At 47.4% G+C, this 23,194-nt stretch overlaps 3 protein-coding genes across 8 annotated transcripts; 1 reads left to right on the plus strand and 2 right to left on the minus strand.

Annotated features, from left to right (window-relative positions):
• Positions 1-10,506: 10,506 nt before the first annotated feature.
• Positions 10,507-11,884, plus strand: LOC136473293 (uncharacterized). The gene is made up of 2 exons (XM_066470964.1): positions 10,507-10,808; positions 11,133-11,884. The coding sequence occupies exons 1-2, from the start codon at positions 10,563-10,565 to the stop codon at positions 11,577-11,579; spliced, it is 693 nt and encodes a 230-aa protein (XP_066327061.1). The 5' UTR covers positions 10,507-10,562; the 3' UTR covers positions 11,580-11,884.
• A 1,010-nt stretch (positions 11,885-12,894) lies between these two features.
• Positions 12,895-14,216, minus strand: LOC136477165 (chlorophyll a-b binding protein 4, chloroplastic-like). Its single transcript, XM_066475228.1, has 3 exons — positions 13,942-14,216; positions 13,441-13,856; positions 12,895-13,313 (listed from the first exon to the last, which is right to left on the minus strand). The coding sequence occupies exons 1-3, from the start codon at positions 14,133-14,135 to the stop codon at positions 13,180-13,182; spliced, it is 744 nt and encodes a 247-aa protein (XP_066331325.1). The 5' UTR covers positions 14,136-14,216; the 3' UTR covers positions 12,895-13,179.
• A 2,074-nt stretch (positions 14,217-16,290) lies between these two features.
• On the minus strand, positions 16,291-22,086 carry LOC136477167 (polypyrimidine tract-binding protein homolog 1-like). Of its 6 annotated transcripts, none has more exons than XM_066475229.1 (10): positions 21,736-22,081; positions 20,248-20,457; positions 19,367-19,429; positions 19,217-19,290; positions 19,035-19,130; positions 18,842-18,899; positions 18,650-18,754; positions 18,475-18,556; positions 17,453-17,565; positions 16,291-17,233 (listed from the first exon to the last, which is right to left on the minus strand). In XM_066475229.1, the coding sequence occupies exons 1-10, from the start codon at positions 21,916-21,918 to the stop codon at positions 16,829-16,831; spliced, it is 1,389 nt and encodes a 462-aa protein (XP_066331326.1). In that variant the 5' UTR covers positions 21,919-22,081; the 3' UTR covers positions 16,291-16,828. The 6 variants fall into 6 exon arrangements, 3 of the variants coding, with proteins under 3 accessions (XP_066331326.1, XP_066331327.1, XP_066331328.1); XM_066475230.1 differs by having other exon boundaries at positions 17,091-17,233; positions 17,500-17,565; positions 21,736-22,086; XR_010763887.1 differs by having other exon boundaries at positions 17,198-17,233; positions 17,453-18,182; positions 21,736-22,085.
• Between the last annotated feature and the right edge of the window lie 1,108 nt (positions 22,087-23,194).

A 23,194-nucleotide genomic window follows, 5' to 3' on the forward strand; every position in this document is an offset into this window, starting at 1 on the left:
AAACTCCAAGAAAAGTTTCTCAAACACTCCGCTCCACCAAAGCTGGATTCACCAAAAGGTGGATCTGGGCCAGATTCACAAATTTGGTAGATCTCATAAAGGGTGCTCCACCAAACTTGAATTGGCGGAGTTGGAGAAAATTACTCACCACTACAGAAAACATAGGGTGTGTTCGGCTGGTATGGTTGTGAAGGAATTTGGATGGTTTGGAGAAATTTGTGAGAGAAAAATACTGTTCCGAATGAAAAAAAAGCAGATTAAGCCGGATTTAAGGGCACGCGAACGGGGTCATACTGTTTCGTTCTAACTTTTCCGCGTCTCCTCTTTCTCGGTCGCGACGACCGCGCGCTCGCCCCTCCCCAGCCACCGTGGCCGGTGAGCCTCCACGGCCACCGCGCGCCCGCCCGGCCCTACGCGCCCCTCCCGGCCACCGCACGCCACTCCCGGCCCCGCGCGCTAGCCCCTCGCCGCGCCCCCACCTCTCTTAGGTCTTCATCTCCGACGAGCCGCCCTAGCCAGCTTCGGCATTACCAGGGCGCGGCCGCTGGCCGCCGGCCGCCGGCCGCCGGCGCAGCTTGCCTGGCCTGGCCTAATTTAGAACGTCTGACAAAAGACTAATTTGCCCCTCAGTACTAAGTTAGTTCTACTGTTGATTTGCTTAATTTAGTAAGGCATAGTTTAAAAAAGGCATGTATGCATGTCATTGATTTTGATTACCAATTACAACGAGTCATTTTAGGCAAAATGATGTTTAAAGGCCTAGGGCCATTATCAAAACGTATATACCATCTGCATCGGATCAAAATACCGCTCGTGCCGGGTCTAATACCGATACATATACCAATTTTCACAACCAATTAAAAATTGTGTTTCTCTCAGTTTAAACCATCTTAATAGCAAGATATCCAAGGTTGTGACAACGACAAGAAAAACTATAATCAATTAATTCATGGAAATTAATAGCAAGGTCTCTACATCTACATACTACAAAAATTGACATAATCTATTAATGATTCATGGAAATATAGAATTTGTATTAGATTAGAAACAGTACAACATCAAATTTGTTTTTTTTTAAGGAGAGGATCTCTACTTTTATTGAAAGCAAATTGTTCAAGTTCAGCAGCTAAAAGACACATTAAATTTGTATTAGAAATTACAATGGCAAATTACCTACCAATCTTAGAAGTTAGAGGCTTAGAGTTGTGGCTGCAGCGTCCGGCCTGGTGCCCTGGCAGGCGGCGGCCTGCCTCTGCTGCCAACGCGGGTACGCAGCCACACCGATAGTGGCGAAGGAGTAGATTAGAGGGAGTGTATTTGTCTCGTGGATGTATATATAAGTGTTATAGGGGTGCATATATAGTGAAATTTTAACCAAATCTATTATCTTTGTAATTTTTTTTTTGAGGCGGGGCATTTGCACCGCCTAGGAATAACATAGCTTGGCCTCTGCACACCGAGATGTCGGCTTGCTTTCCGTCGGCAACTGCGACCTGCGGCCAGGCATGCCCAGTGTTGGTATTTGTGTGCGCATACAGATAAATCCACAAGCGCACGGATACCGTTGTATCTTTCACCTGGGAGTATTCCAATGTATCGTATTTATCCACAGGAATACAATGGTTAAAGAAGTGGTTAAAGAAGTTGATAGTTCACCATTATGTATCTACTCACTAGTATACCAACTGAACTAAGGTGAGGGTAGGTGTTGATGATGATAAGAGTTATGAATAATAACACACCTAGAAGAATTCCATGTTATATAAATGAGCAGTCTAGCTAAATTAAGAGGACAACGGTTGAGTTCAAGGTTCCTAAATACTTCTCTATTACTTTGGTTCTATTCTAGTTTAGACTAGAGGGTATAACTAAACCATGGGTAGATATAGCGATCACACATAATAACACTTTGGGATATCGGAACACTAGCCACAGAAAGAGACAAGAAAGGGACTAGGAAGCTCCGACTATAGTCCTACAAGCACCAACCCAAACGTGGTGGACTACATTGGCCATCAGGGCTATCACCACCTGGGGCTACCACAACTATCCACGGGGTTGGGTGCAATCTCAGGTAACTCATAGTTTAGACACCGCGTGTGGCAGAACCGCCCGAAATAACATGCTTACGGAGGTGCTCATCTTCCACCAGATACTAAGCACCCCAAAAGCAAGCTACAGCGGGCGGTATTCGTCGGGCACTCCCTAAGGGAGAACCTAAAAGATCCACATTTTTTCCAAGGATCCGATAATAAAAACGAGTTACAATACTGGTCTATTCCATACATAAGAATTTCTTAAAAATTATATTATTACATTACCAAATGTTAGAGTGCGGAATAATAAACAACATAATTTAAAATAAACATCTAGCGATAAGAACGATGATCCGTCTGAGCCCACCAGAAGAATCCTTCACACAAGGGTACTTCTCATGCATTACCTGCAACAGGGGTAAATAAACCCTGAGTACACAATGTACTCGCAAGACTTATCCGACTAGTGGGAATAATTTCTCGAGTCCAAGGAATATGATAAGCTTTATGGTTTGCTGGTTTCTTTTGGCAAAAAGCAATACTAATAGTACGTCCTTATTGTTATTATTATTAGCCATATTAAATTTTTATCTATTCAGTCTATTTAAGCACCTGTTCTACTTTCAAGCAAGAGTTGAGCAATCAGTTCCATTTCATCATCTTCCATCTTTCAGTTCTTACTACGATGCTAGAGTTAAGACAAGCCGTACCGACTCGGCGGCGATTCACGAACCAATATGCCCAGCTGGATGTCTCGAAACACACGCCCCACTTGTACCGCAGGCACAAGCAGGACCAACCCATCACCCTCCTGTCCTAAGTGTTCAGGTCCCTATCCAAACTTGGACTCCAAGCCCCCACTCTTAAGTCCGAGACTCAGTACGGTGTAAGGACCTCCACCATCCCCGCCTCCAATCATTCGGTCCAGAAAGAGCCGGATCCACGATAAGAGAGCAACAAGTCTTCCCTGCGCACATACCCAAGTATGTGCTTAGGACAATAGATCTGTGACTTGTCTAGCGTCCGTTGCAATGACCGGTCCTTAACCAACACAGACATGAAAAAAGTGTAACCGAGCTATGCCCTATTGGCCGTAGGACACAACCCCTTACACCCATCAGTGCTTAAACCATATCCCTGCCCGGTCACCATTTTCTTTTCCACCATTTTATCTTGAATGATCATATTTATCACCTATTTGCGAGTAACGATAGGTTACTCACGCTACCGATATCCTGAGCATAGCAATTATTCGACCTATACTAGTAGGACTCATGGATAGATATATTTATGTATGTAGTTTCCATAAAATGCATGTAACGAATCCAGTGACGGTGGCACCACTTTGTGAAAAGGCCCCTATTATATCTTAAATTTACCCCGTAGTACTCTAGACACTAGTCAACACTATTAACATGAGTCACGTATTTCGCATTGAGAACCCCGTATTAGTTTGTATTCGCTCTACCTCACCTTCTCAAAATAGAGCACTGAATAGAGCCACCGGCCGGTGGCGGCGGCAACGGTGTTGTGGGGCCGGGGAAGGCACGGCGGCGATGGAGGCGATGTGCAGGGGCAGCAAGGGCACCAGCAGCTTCCGTGGGCACTGGCGACATGGCCATGAGCGGCCCGAGACACCCTAGCCACGCACCCATGCGGGCGGCCGCACGGCGACGCATGGCATGGCCACGACAAGACGAGCGGCATGGTCAGCAACGGCCATAGAGGCGGGCAGCTACGGCTGGCCGGCAGCCAGGCGATGCGCCCAACATGGACGATGACGGAGGAGGCGTGTGGAGCAGTGGACCAGCGCGGCTGTGGCTTTGCGCGTGAACGGGGAAACCCGAGCGACGATGGGCAGGAGAAGCGGCATGGCAGCCTGACGATAGCGCAGTAGGCGCGATAAGAGCGGTGAGCAAGGGAGAGGAGGAGCAGCGCTGTGGGCACGGAGAAGAAGCAGCGGTTCAGTGTGGCCACGGGGGCAACACAGCGTGAGTCAACGCGGCTCGGGAGGGGCAGCGTAGTAGGCAACGTCGGGGAGAAGCTGTGATCCTAAGTGGGGAAGGGAGGTGTAGCGCAACGATGCGGTGGTGCGGCGTGCGAGCAAGGGTGCAGACGCTATGAGCCGAGCGTTGATTATTCGGCCTCCACTTGGATGCGAACGCAGGGGCAGCGCACAGATAAAGCCAAGGTAGACAGAGACAAGGCCGTAGTAGGCAGAGACAAGTTGAGGCAGGCAAGACAAGCAAGGTCAGAGAGCAGAGAGCAAGTGAGCAGCAGAGCTGGACAGCTTGGCGAAGCAGAGGCGACAAGGACAAGCAAGGACAGACCGTAGAGCCAGGCAAGACAAGACTGAGGCAGCGGAGATAGAAAATAAGGAAGAAAACAACGTGAATGACCCGACCAACTTTATTAATGCCAGGACAGCGCGACATGCTTCGATAGCTTTATAGATCGACGGGACAATGCGAGCAGTAGGCGAGCCATCTTTCTTACAGGCAAAAGACAGCAGCCACGTAGCAGCAGCAAGGACGCTCACACAAGGCACCAGTCGCAGGACTACAGTGGCATGGACGAGATAGCGCATAGTTGCAATGCCAGGCAAGTACGCTGCATGCTAGGAAAATAATTGAAACTGCTACGCTCTCTCTCTCGTCAGTTCGTGCTTGAATTTATAAAGCAGCCAGATGGACAGTTGTCGTGTGTACGTTACCAAATTATTGTAGGGACTAAAATAAGTCCATACGTAAACATGTCACTAGACCAAGGCTATATATATATGTCGTTCTATTTATTAATGGATTTTATTTTATTTATAAAAGTTGCTTTTCCTGCTTAATCTAATAGAACAAATTGTTCACTATTTATTTGCTAGAATTATTGTCTAACATTCCTAAATATCTCGACGCGCTGAATAATTTCACCTAGGCGTTTATGTGAGTCCACAAAACTAAGTCACATAGAATTCACTTATCACATCAAGTATGTTTTAAATCAAAAATCCAAAAAACTCGTTTCGAAAATTTTACTTAGGCCTAAATCTCGATGCTAAACGAGCTCGTAACACCAGAGGTGTTACAGGTATGGGCTGCTATATATAGGCTAGAGGTAGAGTAGCGGCCAAGGAATCAAGGTGGAGTAATGGGCAAGGACTCTAGGAGGAGTAGGGCAAGGAATTGCCACATCATCGATCCGTGTCAACTCTCCCGACCATCGTTGGATGAAATAACCTAAACTACCTTAGAATCAATGGTGTAGATCGTAGGAAGGAGTACGCGGTGGTGGAGAGCGATTGGCCACCCCCATGGGCCGGGCGGCCTCCCTAGTGGGTCGGCCGGCCCACTATGGTGCTAGGTGGGCTCCTTCTGGTGGTGAGGCTTGGGCTCCATCTTGAGTCGACTTTCATAGGTGTCGCGGGTAGAATTACTTATTGATGTCGGTTTGCTTGTTTGGAGTGTATGACAGTGGTACCGAGAGCTGTTTTCTGGATAAATCCTCCTGCAATCATGAAATCACCAAAGCTCGTGAAATTCATTAGTTTTAACCCCTAAACCTTCATTGGTGATTACATTTATGACCTTATACATGTTTAATTGATGGTTTATAATGGTTGTTAACTACTGTCAACACTCAGGCAAGTGTTGGGGATGGGGCAGTAGTGGCGGGCTAGCCGGTGAATGCTAGTGTCAGTCGTCTAGGTTGTGAGCGGCCCACGGTGGGGACATGGAGTGGAGTACTAGTGGGAACATAGGAGGCAAGCGGCGGTCGACGGCTAAGGTTTGCAACCTCGTCGCTCGATACAGAAAGCAGAGTTCGCAGAGCAAAAACGCTTGCGGCACTTGCGAGTGTGAGTCGTGCATGAAGATTTCATTTCTGTGTTGGGCCAAGAGTCCAAAATATTTGGCTCAACGTTTAGGGCTAGGCTAAAACTACATAAGTTTTTTGGGCCACGCCTAGAGCCATGGGCCTATTGGCCCTAGGCCCAAATTCACCCCTTAGCATGGTTGATGTTTAAAAGGAGGGGACAGATGGGGGAATTCTATAGGATATAAGTTTTGAATCATCGATACCTTCTATTTCTAGATGGATGGGTATTACTAACCCAAATATAGTAACCTAGAAGGATTCACTACTACAATAAATCTCTTCCATGGTGTTTGCCAAATGGCCTCGAAGGCGGGCGGGCCAGTTGCCCGTCCATTATTGGGTGTCCGGGCAGCTAGCCCAGCAACCGCCTCGGTTAATTATTAACCAAGGCAGGCATCCTAACGCAACCGCCTCGATAAATCATTAACCGAGGCAGGCATTCTAACTCAACTACCTCGGTAAAATAGTCCCATCCCACTATCATCACCAAGATATAAACACAGGGGTTAGGGTTTTCCACTCCACACTTCTATCTCCCCATCCCACAGTTGAGGCCGAGCGGCGCGCCCCTCACAGAGGGAAAGCCCGACCGCACACCCCTCAGTAGGGAGAGCCCGTCGGCGCCCCTCCACTCTCTCTCCCCCACACTCTCTATCGATGAAATCTGGTCGATAGTCTACCGAGGGGTATACCCATGGTAGTAGATGAATCGGTGGAAGTACGCGTGATACAAACAAGATGGTAACAGAGACACAAGACACAAGACACAAGATTTATATAGGTTCAAGCTGTCAGCATGACGTAAAACCCTACATCTTGTGTTTCGTTATTTTGTATTGATTGTGTATCAGATTCGATATATCATCTAGGGGACCCCTGCCCCTCATATACTCTGGTGGGGTATGGTTATAAGGAAAATATCCTATTTGGTATTATAATATCTTCTTGTAGTCTTACGGTGCACATCGACCAGTGCGGTGCGCCGCACGCCTTGATTTTATGGGCTGGGCCACCTTTGGTGGTACGACCCATGTCTTATCTTGTGGGTACCAGGGGCCATACCCCCACAGCTAGTCCCCGAGCGCCTTGTATCCTTTGAGCAACGCTGTCTTGAATAAGTCTGAGTAGTTTGACGTAAAGCCGACCAGTTTAACTGGTGATCCGAGCAGTGGAAGTTGAAGCCAACAAGTTTAACTGGTGACCTAGGAGGTGAAAGTTAATGCCGACCAGTTTAACCGATTAGGAGACCTCGGACTTAGCCAAGTAAGGCTTGCCAGAAGGATGTAAGGGGCTTAAAATAAAATTTGAAAATTCTTCCACTTAGGAGATGTGTAGCCACTTAGACTCCGTTAATAAGGAGTGTAAATCAAGAAATAAGCGCTACATTCACCGCCAGGTGAAGTGTAGCCACTTAGTCCCCGAGCCTGCTAGAAAATGAAGAATGAATCTTGTAGCAGGGTCAAAGAAAATAAGTCTGGAAGCTTGCCGACGTCATCCGACATGCGCTTATCAAGACCCTAGTCTTGCTACCCAAGATCAGCACCCTGATCCGAACAGCATGGAGCAGCTTGATAGCCCACTGATGAGACGGAGCAAGGTCCGACCACCAAGGGAGTTCCTAGCTTAGCTGGCGACGCTTGGACGAAGAATTCGAACACCGAGAAGTCCCCAGCTTAGTTGGTGACGCTTGCACGAAGAGTCCGAGCATCGAGAAGTCCCCAACGTAGCTGACAATGAAGCGCGAGCGACGAACAGCCCGGCTAACAGGTTGGCGGCGAAGTGAGCACCGAGCAGGAGTGAGCGTCGAGCAATAGATTGATTTCTCCAAATGCCAAGGAGTCCCCAGCTTAGCTAGTAAGCCCCCTACGTAGCTGACGATGAAGCGCGAACGACGAACAGTTCGACCAACTGGTCGGCGGCGAAGTGATCATTGAGTAAAAGTGACCGACGAACAGTTCGATCAACTAGTCGACGATGAAGTCCATAAACCTAGCAGTCTGACTAGTTGAACGACGGAGAAGTCCAAGCACCAGGTGGTCTGACCACCTGGATGATGATCCTGCAATACAAATATGTAGAACAGGTAGTACATGATGTAAAATAAAATATATGAACTCTAGAGAAGAATCAGCAATGGTGACGAAATAGAGTCTACAGCTCGGCGATCAGTTGGTGTGAACACTTATTGTTATTCTGAAGATGTATTTATATTTAATATAAACCGTCCGACCGGTTAGTGTGTAGCTGAGTCTCCAGCCCTAGCTAGCCTGTTAACCATAACACGGAGCGCAGGGCCCGTGTGCGTGTAGAAAGAACAAAGCGTCGCCAAGGAGCCGCTGCCGACCACCCGTAACGTAGAGGGCAGACGCTCATGCACGTGTAGGGAGAAGCCGGAGACAAGGCCGTCTCTGGGGACATCCGAGCGTCAACATGACTGTTCGGGGATTTGCCTTAGAGTTAGTTGTATATCATCTTTAAGATGGTATACATGAAAGAAAATTATTTGGTGAACAAACATGAAGAAAACAGCTCGAAGAAATATCATCGAGATATATGAAGGTTGGAGAATATTTAGAAAATTTTTAAAGCATGACTTATCTTTAGACAGAACGTCTGGTCGGCGGCCTATGTCATTATCTAGTCGGCGTTGACAAAATCACCTGGCATTGCATGCAGGTCGTGATCCTGAAACCTTGCCTTGCATATCCAGCATGCCTTTTTCAATCTTGCTCTTTCCTTGTTGGCTTGTGGTCATTCGGTTGACTCGTTGAAGTAGATGGATACGCCCGGTCAGAGCTCTAGTTTCATGATGGACGCATCTGGGTCTCGAATCATCGAGAGCTCAGCCAAGACTTGGTGCCACCGCCTGACTCGAAAGCCAGTACTTGGGCGCAGGCTGGACTGCTGCAAGTTGAAGGCGGACTCGGCTGGCGCGACATTTGTACCTCATATGCATGGTGCTTTTCTTTCGTCGATCTCATGATTCGGTGTTGACTACAGAAACAATCCAGGAGAGTCAGGAGTTGATCGGTCAAGGCGCTACAAGGTGTGTAGTCATGAACGCCGACGGCTGTGGACCTGGGTGAAGTCTCGACACAAGCTGGAGGGTTGCCATCGTGAAGTACCGGGTTGCCACCGTAGTAGATTGTTTCCGTCGCCGAGTGATATCGAGCCGCTGTTGAAGCACGCCGCCGCAGGAAGTCAGGTTGCCACGAGTGATCTTGAGATCCCATCTGGCCTGCCATGAGATCAAGCGCACACCCCCTACCTGGTGCGCCACTGTCGACGAAATCTAGTCATCACTCTACCGAGGAGTATACTCATGGTATTAGATGAATCGGTGGAGGTGCGCGTGATACGAACCAGATGGTAACAGAGACACAAGACACAAGATTTATACAGGTTCAGGCCGTCAGCATGACGTAAAACCCTACATCCTGTGTTCCTTCATTTTGTATTGATTGTGTATCAGATTCGATATAACGTCTAGGGGACCCCTGCCCCTCCTTATATACTCTGGTGGGGTAGGGTTACAAGGAAAATATCATATTTGGTATTATAATATCTTCTTGTAGTCTTGCGGTGCACGCCGCACGTCTTGATCTTATGGGCTGAGCCACCTTTGGTGGTACGGCCCATGTCTTATCTTGTGGGTACCGGGGGCCATACCCCCACACTCTCCCTCCCGAGCCCCTCCCCCTCCATACTCCAACGGTGGCGCACACGGCTCCCTCTCTGACGTGGAGGCGAGGAGGACCAACGGCACGCCTCCCTCTCCGGCGTGGAGGCGAGGAGGGCCACCGGCACGCCTCCCTCTTTGGCGAGGAGGACCATCGGCGCGCCTCCCTCTCCCTCCGATGGTGTGGCCTCCCTCTCCCTCCGACGAGCGGAGCAGCGGCGGTGCAGATCTGGAGGTTCCCTCTTCTCCCTCCCCCTCCACGGATCCAGCGGTGGCCTGCGTGGGGCGGCGGATCAGGCATGCAGGGGAGGCGGCGCGAGGCTTAGATCCTTCCTTGGTGGTGGATCCGACAGCCCATGCAAGAGATCCATCAGCGGCAGCGCGTCTAGGTGCGGTCTGGATATGACCGACGGCGAGGAGCAGCGGTCCCGGCGGATCCACCGATGGCCCCAGCGAGCAGGTGACCGGATCCGGCCAGCGGGCGCTCGGATCCGGTGGCGGCGCACTAATCCAGCTGTGGCGACGCCTGGATGGGCTCGGCGGGCCCTTGGATGGGCTCGGCGAGCCTGTCCATGGATTTTTCTCTTTTATGTTTTTTATTTGATTAACCGAGGTAGGCAGACAACCGTCTCGGTAGTTAGTTAGAAGTACATGGTGACGTGTTTTATGTGCAGACATATTGTTACTTTCACGATGAATTTAGAAAAAGAGGTGCACTCGTGCCATGCAAATTTAGGAATTGAACTCAAATGCAAAGGTTCTACCATAAAACCCGATTAATTAAGTTACACCTGTGCCATGCAATTTTAGGCATTGAACTCAAACGAAAAGGTTATACCAAAAGAACCCAATTAATTAAGTTACTCTCGGTTCACATATTAGATACATTTTGCATTCCACGAGAGACCTCGGACTGCCCGAGTACCTCGGAGGTTGCCTATGCGCTGAGCCAGCAGTTGCATGTTCTTCGCCACAACATCATGGTGACCAGCCACAAGCCGGGGGGCTTCGTGGTGGAGTTCAAGCTGACACCAGTGTGCCATGCTGGGATGGAGGACATGGAGCCCATGGGCCGGGGTCGCCCCATCAGCCGCTCCCCGATAAGGGGGCGGAGGGTGAGAGACTACCTTCCCCATGTTGCTGAGGAGTGGGAACGACGTCGCTCGCGGTCACCAATGCGCCAAAATACGACAGGCGCGCCATCAGAGCTCCATCAAGCTTGGCCGGTAAGTCATGATCCTTTGGCTGACCCCCACAGGATGACGACTACTCCGGATAGTCACTTCTTCGGGCCCCAGGACCCGATGATGATGGAGGCCAACTGTCACGCGGTCTTGCCGGTGACCAGACCTTGTTCCTACCCAGATGACGGCGGCGAGGACACCCGCTCTACTGAACGGACCACCAACGAAGTCAATAGTAGGGAGATTGATGTAGCGCTGCTTGGCTCTTCTGTGGGCCGAAGTGTCAGCTCGGACCTTGCCGTTGTTCCTGTAACGGCGAGTGCTGCGGCTGCTGAAAATATTGCCGATGAGCATGCTGATTTGCAGGGGGCAGAGAACATCGATGGTTGCACTGAGACAGAGGACATCGGCACCTCCTTCTGTAGGAAGATGTTTAGAAAGGTCCCAAAGCCGCTGCTACCGAGGCCGGACTCACCTCCAGTTGTTCAGAAACAGGCCAGCCGGTCGAGTACCAGACGACGCAGTACGACACTGGCTCCCACCCGCTCCAGCCTGCGTCTGGCCGCTCGTCCATCCCCTGTGCCGGTGGCACAGCGAGCCCAGCAAAAGCTTATGCGCGAGCTGGACTTTATCAATGGCGAGTCACCGGCGCCGGATGCAGCAATCACAGAGTTTGTTGAAAGTTTCGGACAAGACCTCCCGGAGGAGGCAGTCAAGGCAATAAGGGTTGCGGCGAAGTTGGGCAACAAGGAGCTCTGCAAGGCCCTAGCTGCAATAGCAGCAGAGTCAGGGATGGCCGAGATGGAGGTCTGATGATTGTGCTCATGCAGATTTTTCGAGCAACAGTCGGTCATGTTGTTTCAATGGGCTGCACATGTGTTATTTGTGGGTCAGTGAGTTGCCACATCCAGTTTATTAGCGTTGGGGAGTACAAGACAGTGGCTAAGGTATTGCCTTGGAGAATCGGATGGAGCTTTCTGCAAGCAGGTTGTAGGCAGAGATGTCCTGGATGTCGGGAGAAAATGTTTGGGAGTCGTTTTAGGGAGTTAGAAGATGCATATGGGTTGATTGTGGAGGCCAAGTTGTTATGGCCTCTTGTTGTATCCGTAGATTGTGAGTAGTCCATTAAGTTTTTTTTTTCGCCCAGATTGACAGTCTGTTAAACTGGGAAGTTGTTTGCGTTGCTTGCGCATGTAATTCTTTTCTCTCCTTATTAATATATGCCGGCTTTGTTCCGGGTCTTTCAAAAAAAAAAGCATTCCACGAGAGACAACCTACCCTATCGACTAATTAATTAAGTTACTCTCAATTCACATATTAGATACATTTTTCATTCCACGAGAGACAACCTACCCGTAATCGTTGTTTCTTAATGTTGCATCCTAGCCGCCTCAGCCCTCCCCCTCTCCTCTTTTTTTTTTTTTTTTTTTTTTTTTTTTTTTTTTTGCAAAACATAATATCACACAGTTGCTCACATACACACAAAATCCATGTAGATCAGGTTGTTAAAAATCTACTTTATCATATGTTTTAGGAGCAAGTACAATAATTGGCTTATAGCTAAGCTAATTAATATTTTTGCTGATATGGAAGAGAGAAGGAATGATAGAGAAGAAAGCTTAGCTCTTATACAAGCAACAAGCTGAGCACGGGAGCCTGTGCAGTAATGGGCATAGAATTTTATGTGAGAAGAAATAGGAAAAAGAATAGGAGACATGGTGCCACATAATAATAAAAAAAGATTTTATAGATAAATTAAAGACAATTATTGACTCTTATAGCTTGTTGGCCTTGTTCTTATGAATTTACGATCTGGATTAATGGGCTTGCCTGATCTGCACGCACACCTACCTCTGTTTGTTGGCTGTTGATGAATGATCTGTAGGTTGGTTTCCCAGCTAGCACCGTGAGGTTGTTTCACTTTATAATACTACACTATTTTCTTCGTACCACTGAAGTAGCTTCCGAATAATATTGTGCTTTCCTGTTGGTTACCATTATCAGGGCTTTCACGTACGTTGAGTTTTTAGCTAGAAGTCGTGCTTAATTATATATATATAAGCCTACTAGTTCTCGTACTAATACATGTGTTTCCACACTGAACCATGCACTGGCAAGCAAGAAGAAGGAAGCACAAAAGGAACCCCATCAGGATAGATGATACTGATCAAACAATCTCTACCCTTAGCCTCCCCTTCAATTATTAATGTACATATACCAGTCACTCCTCAGCTCTCACTCTCTTCATACCGTGCATTACAACCCGGTCCGAATCTATACCCTCCAGATCGATTAACAACACATCACACAAACTGATCCAGAAAGGAATTAATATCGACGACCGCGCTTCAATGTTTGTCTTCCAGTCCCTATCAGCTCACCAGCCATGGATCACATGACCTGGATCGTCGACTCAACCGGAGAGGGTCTGGATGATGGTGTTGTGCCATGGGTCAGACAGGTGCTGCAGCAGGTTGTCGAAGGGCCCCTTGCCGGTGACGTTGTGCTGGATCAGGAAGGCCAGGAACGCCAGCATGGCCAGCCTCCCTGCATGCAGAATCAATAACCGGATGCATGATTAGTCGTCGTCAGAGAAGGATCGTCGGAAGTGGCCGGCCGGTCGGCCGGCAGCCGTGCGAGCGGTCACTGTTGAGACGGTACTGCTACTACTCACCGTTGGCCAGCTCCTTCTCCTTGGCCTCGGGCGTAGGCGCGAAGTTGAGCGGGTTGAAGACGCTGCCGGGGTAGCCGCACTCGTGCGGCGGCAGGCTGTAGCTCTTGAAGATGGGGTCCTGGTTGACGCTGCCCGGGTTCTTGATGTCCTGCCACCGCCGGATCTCCACGTAGTGGAAGAGGATGAACTCGATCACGAACAGCGTCGACGACGACGCGAAGTACTCCGACTTGCCGGCGTCGTACCACTGCGGCGCGTTGATGAGGCCGGCCTTTGTCAGCACCTCCGGGATGAGCATCCCGGCCACGCCGAGCATCGCCCACCGCCCGTTCACCAGCTCCGCCTGCACGAACCACCGCAGGTTCTCGGGGTCCTCCGCCAGGCCCAACGGGTCGAACCCATTGTCACCCGGCAGGCTGCGCGCGGTACATGTACATGGGCATGTCAGTCGGCTGCCGTCGCTGCGGGCGACTGGCCAGAGTTAGGAAAAGAAACACTGACCTGCCGTCGAGGTAGGCTGGGGAGGGAAGGCCGGGGAGCCACTCGCCCTTGGCCTCCGCCTTGAGGCTGCGTCTCGTCGGCGACGCGGTGCGGCCGAGGCGGCTAGAGTGGCCAAGGAAGGCCGACGACGACGACTTGAGCGACGCCGACGGGCGCAGGGCCGCGACCGGGGGGCGGGCGGTGACGGACGCCATGCTTCGTAGCTTCCCGGCGGGGACTGAGGAGATGGGAGTGGCGGAGGGAGATCGATCGAGCACGTTGGCTTTTGCCGCCAGAGGCAACCTGGTTTGTACTGTATTAAACTGCCGCCTGCCGGGCCGGGGCGGCGGGTGTGGCCAGGGGGCGCTGGCGGCGGCCGACGGCGGAGATACGCCGCGCGGCCGGATCGGACGGACGGGATGCTGCCCGGGATGGGTGTGGCCAATGAGAAGCCGCGTCTCTTATCCAGCGTTATCCGGATGCTGGGATCGATACGGGGGAATCAAATCGAGTGTTGCCATTGGATGGCGGTGTCAGCCATGGCTAGTGCTGGCTGCCACGTCGGACAGGCAGGCGTGACAAATGTCTGGTCCAGGTCTTTCGTGTCTAGATTCTTTATCTTTCGTGTCTAGATTCTTTCAACCGGCGTGTTCGCTGGTTGGTTTTTGGACTGGTTTGGGCTGGCTGGTGCTGGTTTGTTGTGAGAGAAAAACACTGTTGGCTAGTTAAATAAGTCTGGCTGAAACCAACGAGCGAACAGGGTGAACATCTTATTACTGCGCTGTGGTGGCCTGGCCTAGGGGAAAAAATCTCGATGGCACTGACCGACTGACCGACCGACAAGAGGAGTATCTTCCTGCACAGTCAAAAGTTTTGGATTAACAGTTGACTTGGAAGCCAACGGTAGCTCTTGATAGACCTAAGGATTTTGGTGGATTGAGTTTTCGTGACGTGAGAATGATGAGTACATGTTTGATGTGCAAATGGATTGACAAGTTAGAAAGAGGTTATGATAGCATTTTGTTGTGGGCTTCTAAGGAAAAAGTATCTATGTTAGTAGAGTATATTTAAAATCAAAAGGAGGAGTGGGTCTCAGCTTTGGAGGAGCCTGTTACAACTAAGAGATAAATATCATACGGGTAGAAAATTATTAGAGTAAAGAGTGGCAAACGAACCAGGTTTTGGAAAGTTGTGTGGTTGGGTAACACTCCTCTAGAGGTAGAATTCTGGCAACTATTTTAGATATGTGAAGACCCTGAGTTAGAAGTTGCTAAGGTATGGGTGGATAATCAATGTCAATTGAGGTTCAGGAGATCATCGGATGAGTTTCTCATGAGGGAATGGGAAAGATTGCTAGCTATGCTAGATGATGTCCATCTGTCTATGAGAGGCGAGGTGTTTTGGGTTCTAGAGAACTCTGGAAAAATCACTACCAGGTCTTTGTATAGGCATTTGTCTTTCAATTTGGAGGAGTTAAGAATGCAAGAGTGTGTGATTTGGGGGTGCAGGGCCTCCCTAAAGGTTCAATTTTTTCTTTGGATGGCTTACCATGACAGGATTCAATGTGGAGTACAATTGAAGAAGAGAAAATGGTCTAGTTTAGCTAACTGTAATCTGTGAGCTTGTGGAGACTACTGATCATATTTTGTTCCAGTGTCCCATGCATAGCGTCGTATTTGTGGATGTTTTTGGTTGCTTGCTGGGGTGGTCCATATCCCGTTTGTAGAGGTGTTGGATCATATGAGAGGCACGTTGAGAAATATAACTTTTTTGTGGACGCAGGTGCTCTATGGACATTATGGAAGTCCAGGAATGATGTGGTCTTTAACTATAAGATCATGGCTTCCCCGTCGGTGGTTATACACAAGACGATTATGCTGCTCAAGAGGTGGAGACCCCTACTCAAGCCAAAGTCCAAGGTTGTGGCGGAGACAATTTTTGAGAAGCTTCACCAAGGTCTCATCGAGGCGTGAAGTATGGCTAGTGAAGGTGTTTTGTTGATGTGTAATGGTCACTTTGCTCATGGATGGTAGATGGTTATTGCTATCTTAGTCCCTGATTGGTAGAAATCTTTTGAACTGTTGGTGTTAGAGGTATGGCGCCTGTTATGTTGAGGCGCCTAGTTTTCTTTACGCTCTTCTCTTGTAAGCTAGTAACCCCAGTTATGCCTTTTGGATATTGTTGATTCACCTCAATCAAAATGTGTTAGGATTAGTGTGGAATAAAGTTCCACTCAATCATTTTTTGGTGTGAATACGACTGCATCCAAACAAGGCAGGATCAGAATTTCATTAGGCTTTCTAATAAAGTTGGGCTGGGCCTTTGATTAAAAAAAAACAAAAATAGCCTCTTCACATTCAGTACAAACTCTAAAAGATAAATCATTAAAAAAATTTATGTTACAATTTACTAAAGCCTCCCAGGTCCATACTCTTTTAACTAGATAAAAGCACATTTCCATACAAATTGTGTCAAAATTAAAGATTGATTGGAATCTGCATCGGAATGATTCAGAAGTACACATAGGGGATAGGAAAACAACCAACCAGGTAACAATTCCCACCTTGTTCTCAGCGCTCTACCATAGCACTTCTTGCTACAAAAGGCACGGCTACGCCAAAAGCAGAGCGCAGTTTTTTACAAGAAAAAACTTTATAAGAAATCACTGAGGCATCAAAACAGCTCGACATTGAGATCAAAACCAACAATATACCATGCAGGCTAATATGTTAACACTATTTTTGGCAGTTTTACAGACACAGCCAGCGCTGAGGTATTCTTGCGAAGGGCGCTCGCAAGTTGCAAGAGCTACAATGCACTTCCAAAAATTTCAAGATGGCATTTGCGGACCACAATTGTTGCAGGTAACATGTGTGATTGCTCTCTGATAATATTGAACCAAAACTACTTATTTCGGGAAGTACATTGGTTGGCCAGCTGGTGGTGCGTGCGGCGGAGCACCAGGGGGCATGCCATACTGTGGCATCTGCTGTGAAGCCTGAAACGATACTGGCAGGGCACCGGAACTCGATCCAATAGCAGGATAGTGAGGCATGGAGTTGGCCATTAATGGTTGGTTGGGGTACGCAGTCGATGCAGATGCAAAACCCCCTGTCTGCATGTTTGGATTCCAAGCAGGCACTTGTCCAACAGGAGTTGAAGCCGCTGTGCTTGCATAAAAAGGAGCAGCTGGTGCTGATGCAGTGTTGTGCCATGCCACTCCCGGAGAGCTTAGAACTGGCGCTTGTGCAGCAGCTTGCAGCTGCGCGTTAGGGTCTGAAAGAGTGTAGTCCCTACTTCTCTCATCATGCGCCTGAATGCAAACAAAAAGGTAACTGATTAGAACATGGAAAAAGCAGGCAATACTAAGAACCAAGGAAAAAATATGTTGAGAAAGCGTACTGTGTCAAATTGCACGAACAATAGGTATTCTTTTTTATACTAATTGAGCAAAATTCATTATTCATTAGTTCAGAAGGATATATACTTAGATTATTTGCTAATTTACACAGCCTGAAACTACTATTTATACCTTTACATTGAGATCAGTATGACGAGAGTATGACAGATGAAGCTTACAGTAACCACCATCATATATGCAGTGTCCCTCCAAAGCTTGTTTAGCAACGGCTGTGGTTGTTATATCTAAAAAAAAGATTTTGTCAGTGATACGAATCTATGGTCCATCAAATATTAATGCTACAGTGCCATGGCAAAGGGACACCTGCCCATAAAGAATAAATTTTGAGATACTCCATATTCCAGGGACATAATGTTAAAAGTGTGGGTGGAAGGGTATTTAGAGCTTCTTGTTTCATCAAAGCAGTTCAATTACGACTACACCACTAACCAGTACAAACAGTATTGAGCACCAATAAGATTACAAACAGTATTGAGCACCAATAAGATGAGTGTCATTTGAATTGTCACACTTTTCAAAGACATTTATCTCAAGAAGCTAGAGAAGGCCCACAAATAGATATAAAGACGTTTATGATAAGACATGCTGATTATAGACGTCCTGACAAACAATCTAATCCCGGACACGTTAAGCAGGTAAAAATACCTAAATCAGGACTCGGCAAATGTCACAAGGAAAGCACAGTGATGACAGAATGAAAGTTTGAAGCAAGCCTCTAGTAAGAAAGAGAGTATGCTTACAGCAAAAGGTAAAAAATGATCAAGAAATTACTACAGGCAACTTTATAGCTGCGGAAAGTTGCAGATGTCCATTTTAAGCCTTCACGAACTCCAACACCTCTCTGCTGAAGTTTCCCAACTTAGAAACTTATGATGCAAAAAGGGAGAGAATAACAGTGTGACTGGTTTACTCATAAATGTCATTGCAAAAACACGGTACATTCCAAACCAAGTCTGAAAAAAAAAACTACAGGCCTCGATACTTCCAAACAGAGGGAGCAAGATATATAAAGTGCACTCAACTGTGTACAAGTTACAGCGACATGCCAATGCAATAAATTGCCAATTTATGAATGTATCACGGTGCACCAAGGTGAAGAGCATATCCTGTTGGGTGCACTGGTGAGCACATACCTGGATATTGGATTAGAGCCTGCATTCCACTGTTCTTCTCAAACATTGCAATTTTTTGAACACTACCAAAAGCAGAAAACACCTGAAATTATCACATTATAATGTAATTAGCTTGCTTTCAAGTCAGCTCTTGATTTGAAATAAACAAAAGGTACTGGATTATTCTCGTTCTTACAGTGTGCAGAACATCCACCGTCACAGCATATTGCATGTTCTCAATTGATGCTAAAAGTACATTGCTCTCAGGCTCCTTTATCTTCCCATCAGGGCCTACTATGGGCTGCAAATTTTCCATTGAGTAAGCACCAATAAAAATAAAAAAAGGGGAGGGGGAGGGGGTGAAACATCATGAGATTATGAAGCATACCTGCACAATCCCCTCAATTGCCGTTTGGTTCACAGGAAGATAAGGATTGGTGTAATCCCTGTTAAATCAACAAAATAGTATCACAAGGGGTAGATGGTTAATAAATAGAATAACTCTTAAGAAGATAATAATATCTTTTAAGCATTATCAACAGGAAGACGCAAGGCTTGAAGTTTATGCTACTTTCTTGTACCTGCTGCGATGCGACTGAAATTTGATATTCAAATCCTTATGCGCAGAAAAGGTGATGCGCATGTGGCAGGCGCTGATATGTTCTGGAAGTAAATATCTGAAAGAGAGGAGTCACATAAGTAACTTTGTATTGGAGGCCTGATAATCAACAATAGCAATTAGCAAAACTATAAAATGCATTACTTTGGGATGCTTCTTCCATCCAATGAGTTTTTAGCTTCAAGAGCAGTTGGGGCATCAGTATACTGGATAAGCGCCTGTGAAAAGTCCGACCGTTAAGCTCAATGTAGAATAGAATAATGTGTAGGCAAATAGGCAGAAGAAACACATTACCTGGAAACCAGCTGCTTTCTCAAATGTAGCTATCTTGTGAACAAACCCAAATGCTGAAAATACCTAAATTAGGCACAACCAATTGTCAGACAGTTGAGGATTAGCCTATTCTCAACCAAATGGCAGAGTAGCAAGCGCAAGGTTACACGAAGAACAGATGGAGCACATCGGTGAATTGTGCTGGAGGCATGAATTCACAAGGTAGCTACTATACATCAGAAAATATGTACCCAGTGCAGTGTCAGTGGCAAGCCTTACCCTCGCATGTGCAATGCGAGGAGACCGCGACTCGAACCCGGGACCTTGCGGTCACAGGCGGTAAGACTCTACCGCTTGCACTAGGCCCGCCCTTCATACATCAGAAAATATGTAATACAGAGAAAAGTTCCATGCTAAAGAAGCAGAATTCAACAAACAACAAACTTAATTAAAAGGCGTTTCTGAATCTTTTTGTTGATTTGTTGTTCTCAGTGAAGTACTTGCCTTGTGCCCATCTGCACTATTATTCAGGGAAGAATCTAATGCCGACTTTTTGGACTTCCTAACAATCTTATATTTCTTGCCAAGAACCAGGATATACGTCCTAAACTAACAGAGTGCAATCAACAATAGTGTTGCACGTTTTAAGACAAAATTTACTGAGTTTTTCAATAGATAGAAAGATATGGGTCATGTACAATCATTAAGTCGACATGCTTCGAAAAGATGTATAGCAACTGAAAAAAGATTTCCTAAAAATGTTGTTATCATCACCACAAATGTTCAATGAGAAACATATACTAATAAATAAATAAATTTGTACAGACCAAGCAATGCAGGAAGCTGCTCTGACATTTAATTGAATCCATTCATACATATATAGAGAGAATACTAACACTTACCAAATGAATGACTTCTATGGTAACATCATTAGGCTGGACACCTTCAAAAGTGACAAGTAGGACATTGCCAGAAGAATCACCAGTGCCTTTATTGTTGGTAATTTCTTGCCTGTTTGAATATTGGATATATACAGTTTTACCACGAACTTGAGCAGGTTCTGAAGATGAAGCATAATAGGACACCATTGAAATTGCCTGGTTTTGATCTGCCTGAAAATGAGCATGTTGAAGGGAAAACAGTAAGGAACACATTGACTAAGCTGGAAATTCGAATCATATATACAACTAAAAGCTCTGCAAGTTCAGCATACAGTCCACAACTTAAATTTCTTATAAATAAATATTGAAAAGCAATTTTCTTCTACTAAAAAGCGTTTCCTCTTTTGCAAAGAATAATATATCTTTATATAAGCTGTCGTCCCTGAGGCCCCTCATGAAAGTCAACAGATCTTATACGTTACAAGAAGCCAGGAAACGAAGTTTCTGTTGCTAGTAGTTAACATAATATTGATGCTAGTCCTTTTTATCCGATGTTAACTTTTCTGACAACATTATACATGGGATGGAGTGGATTGTTGATTACTAAGAGATTTTTTGTTTCTCATCCTATAGTATGTGGCTAGGCGGTGACTAATACATGCATATATACTTAAAAAAAAGAAAAAATAGGAGATAAGTGGTCAATATTGGAGAGAAAGAGGAGACGAAGGCCCAGTTAAAAGCCCAAGTCTTGTGTTGTAAGCCAGTAACCCCCACTGACACCTTATCCCCTTATCGCCTCCTCTCCTGACCTCTCCTCCCTCTCTCCCTCCCGAACACCCGAACTCCTCTGCTCGCGTCCGCCATCTCGCCCGCGCGCTGCCTCCTTCCCCACCAGCCGCCGCCACCCCCGTCGATGTTATCTCCTCCCCCCACCGCCGTCTGACGTCCGCGCCACCCCCACGCGTGCCTGCCTTGGCGGATCTGCCTGCTGCGACCGCCTTACGTCGCCTCTTACCCGACCGGCCGCCGCTACCCCACGTTACCTCCTTCCCCATCGTCGCCTTTTTGAACATTGCTCCTAATGCATGTCTTAAAGTCAATGCATCTCATCTAATAGTGGCACTTGTTGTTGTAAGTTGGCACCTGAGCTGGAACGGTATGCAACTATGGAAACAGCAGTCCACCCTAAAAGTTTGATCAAATAATATGAACCACCCCCAACCAGCACCCCGACATTCACAAACAAGAAACATCTAAATAGATGAGATCAAATATCATGAATCACCTAAATCATGATCATGCAAGAAACCTAGTGGCTGACAGGTCATTGCTTACAGTTTACCACACTGAACACCATGCAAATCACTAGATGCAATCTCGTAACACCTAAATCGCACTGACAATCGTGAATTCCTCGTAATCTCAATCATTCCTATAGCAGCCACGGGGCACAAATCGCTACCAGTATCACAATCGATCGGAGGAGGGAGTGGAGCGGGGGCTTACAAACTCGACGAAGGCCTGGTTGCGGTTGGCGCCGACGTTGCACATGGTGTTTACTACCCTGCCGAAGGGTTTGCAGAGCTCGACGAGCTCCTCCTCGGTGCATTCCCACGGCATGTTCCGCAGGTGCAGCACCTTGGACGGCGTCTGCGTGTACCGGAATTGCGTGGCCGACCCGGACGGCATCCTTGCTGGCTCGGCTTGCTCTCCGGGGGACGCGGGCGGTGGTGGCACTGCTGCTAGGGTTAGGTTTTGGTGGGGTTTTCTTATCGCGGCGCAGGGGTGGAGCCGCACGGTTGCTGAGGAGAGGGACGGGGTTGGCCTGTTGGGGATTGGGGATTGGGATGGGGGTGGCTGGGATGGGTTTGGTGACGATGCTGAGGCGCATCCGGCGAGCGGGCGCGCGTGTGGCCCCACGTGCAAGCGACGAATAGCGCGGCTCTGCTGCAACCGGCGACGATTGACCAACAATACCTCTCCTTTTAATTATCTCAACTAGAAATGGAAGCGGCGCTCTGCCAATGCCTCATTAGAGCTCAATTTAAGATTGGAAGGAAGTAGAACTCATAAAAATACATGATATTGATAACACTAATTGCATGGTCTATCCATATAATTTACATGAAGACTTGAATTCATTACTACATAGACTGTTTTCCCAGTAGTTTAGAACACCGGTACAAATTTGCATCCAAAGTACTAAATGGGTTACTGATGGTAATAACGAAAAGAGGCAGCCTGTTCGCAAGTTCCTTCAACGCCACAGGTAAAGAGTGGCTTAGGCAGTTCCTGTTCGCAGATGTTTTGGTAGTTTTTCGCCATGCTTAGACGGCCTCTAAAATTCTCTGATGGGAGTAAATTCAGGTTCGCACCTTTCTATGGAGTGACCTGCATGGCACATAGAAGTGCCATAGAAATTTAGACATCTGTACACGTACATCATTTGCATTTGGCAGAAAGATCAACTGATAAAGAAAACAGAGCAAGCTTGTCTGATTATTCGGTTCTGTAGCTAGTGGGTAGTGGCTGCACTAGTTATATATAAACACATCAGATCAAATAAAACAACTAAACATGTGGAGCATATCACTTCTTATTACATTCTCGTATTTCACTATTAAGCAATTTGGACCAAATAAGCCTCACTGGACTGGCCAGCTGCTGAGATCCTCAGTTTCCTCACGCGCCAAGGCCGGGGGATCTTCCAAGAAACCCGCGACGTGCCCTCGGGAGCTGGTGGCACTTCCATGCCATGGACTGATGGACCCTCTGGAGGCTGGTCCTCCCCTGGCAGCCACCACACTCGAGCTCGCCAGCGGTGCCGGAATCTGGCGGCGCCCGAGCAGCCTCCTAGCAGCGGAGATAGATATGAAGAGAACAGAGAAAGAAAGGGTAAAGGAGATGGGTGAGAGAGAGAGAGAAAGGGAGAGGGAGTCGTGCAGTGCCCCGTGACCTATCGTCG

This window comes from Miscanthus floridulus, chromosome 8 (genome assembly GCF_019320115.1).
Source record: "Miscanthus floridulus cultivar M001 chromosome 8, ASM1932011v1, whole genome shotgun sequence".
Classification (NCBI taxonomy): Eukaryota; Viridiplantae; Streptophyta; class Magnoliopsida; order Poales; family Poaceae; genus Miscanthus; species Miscanthus floridulus.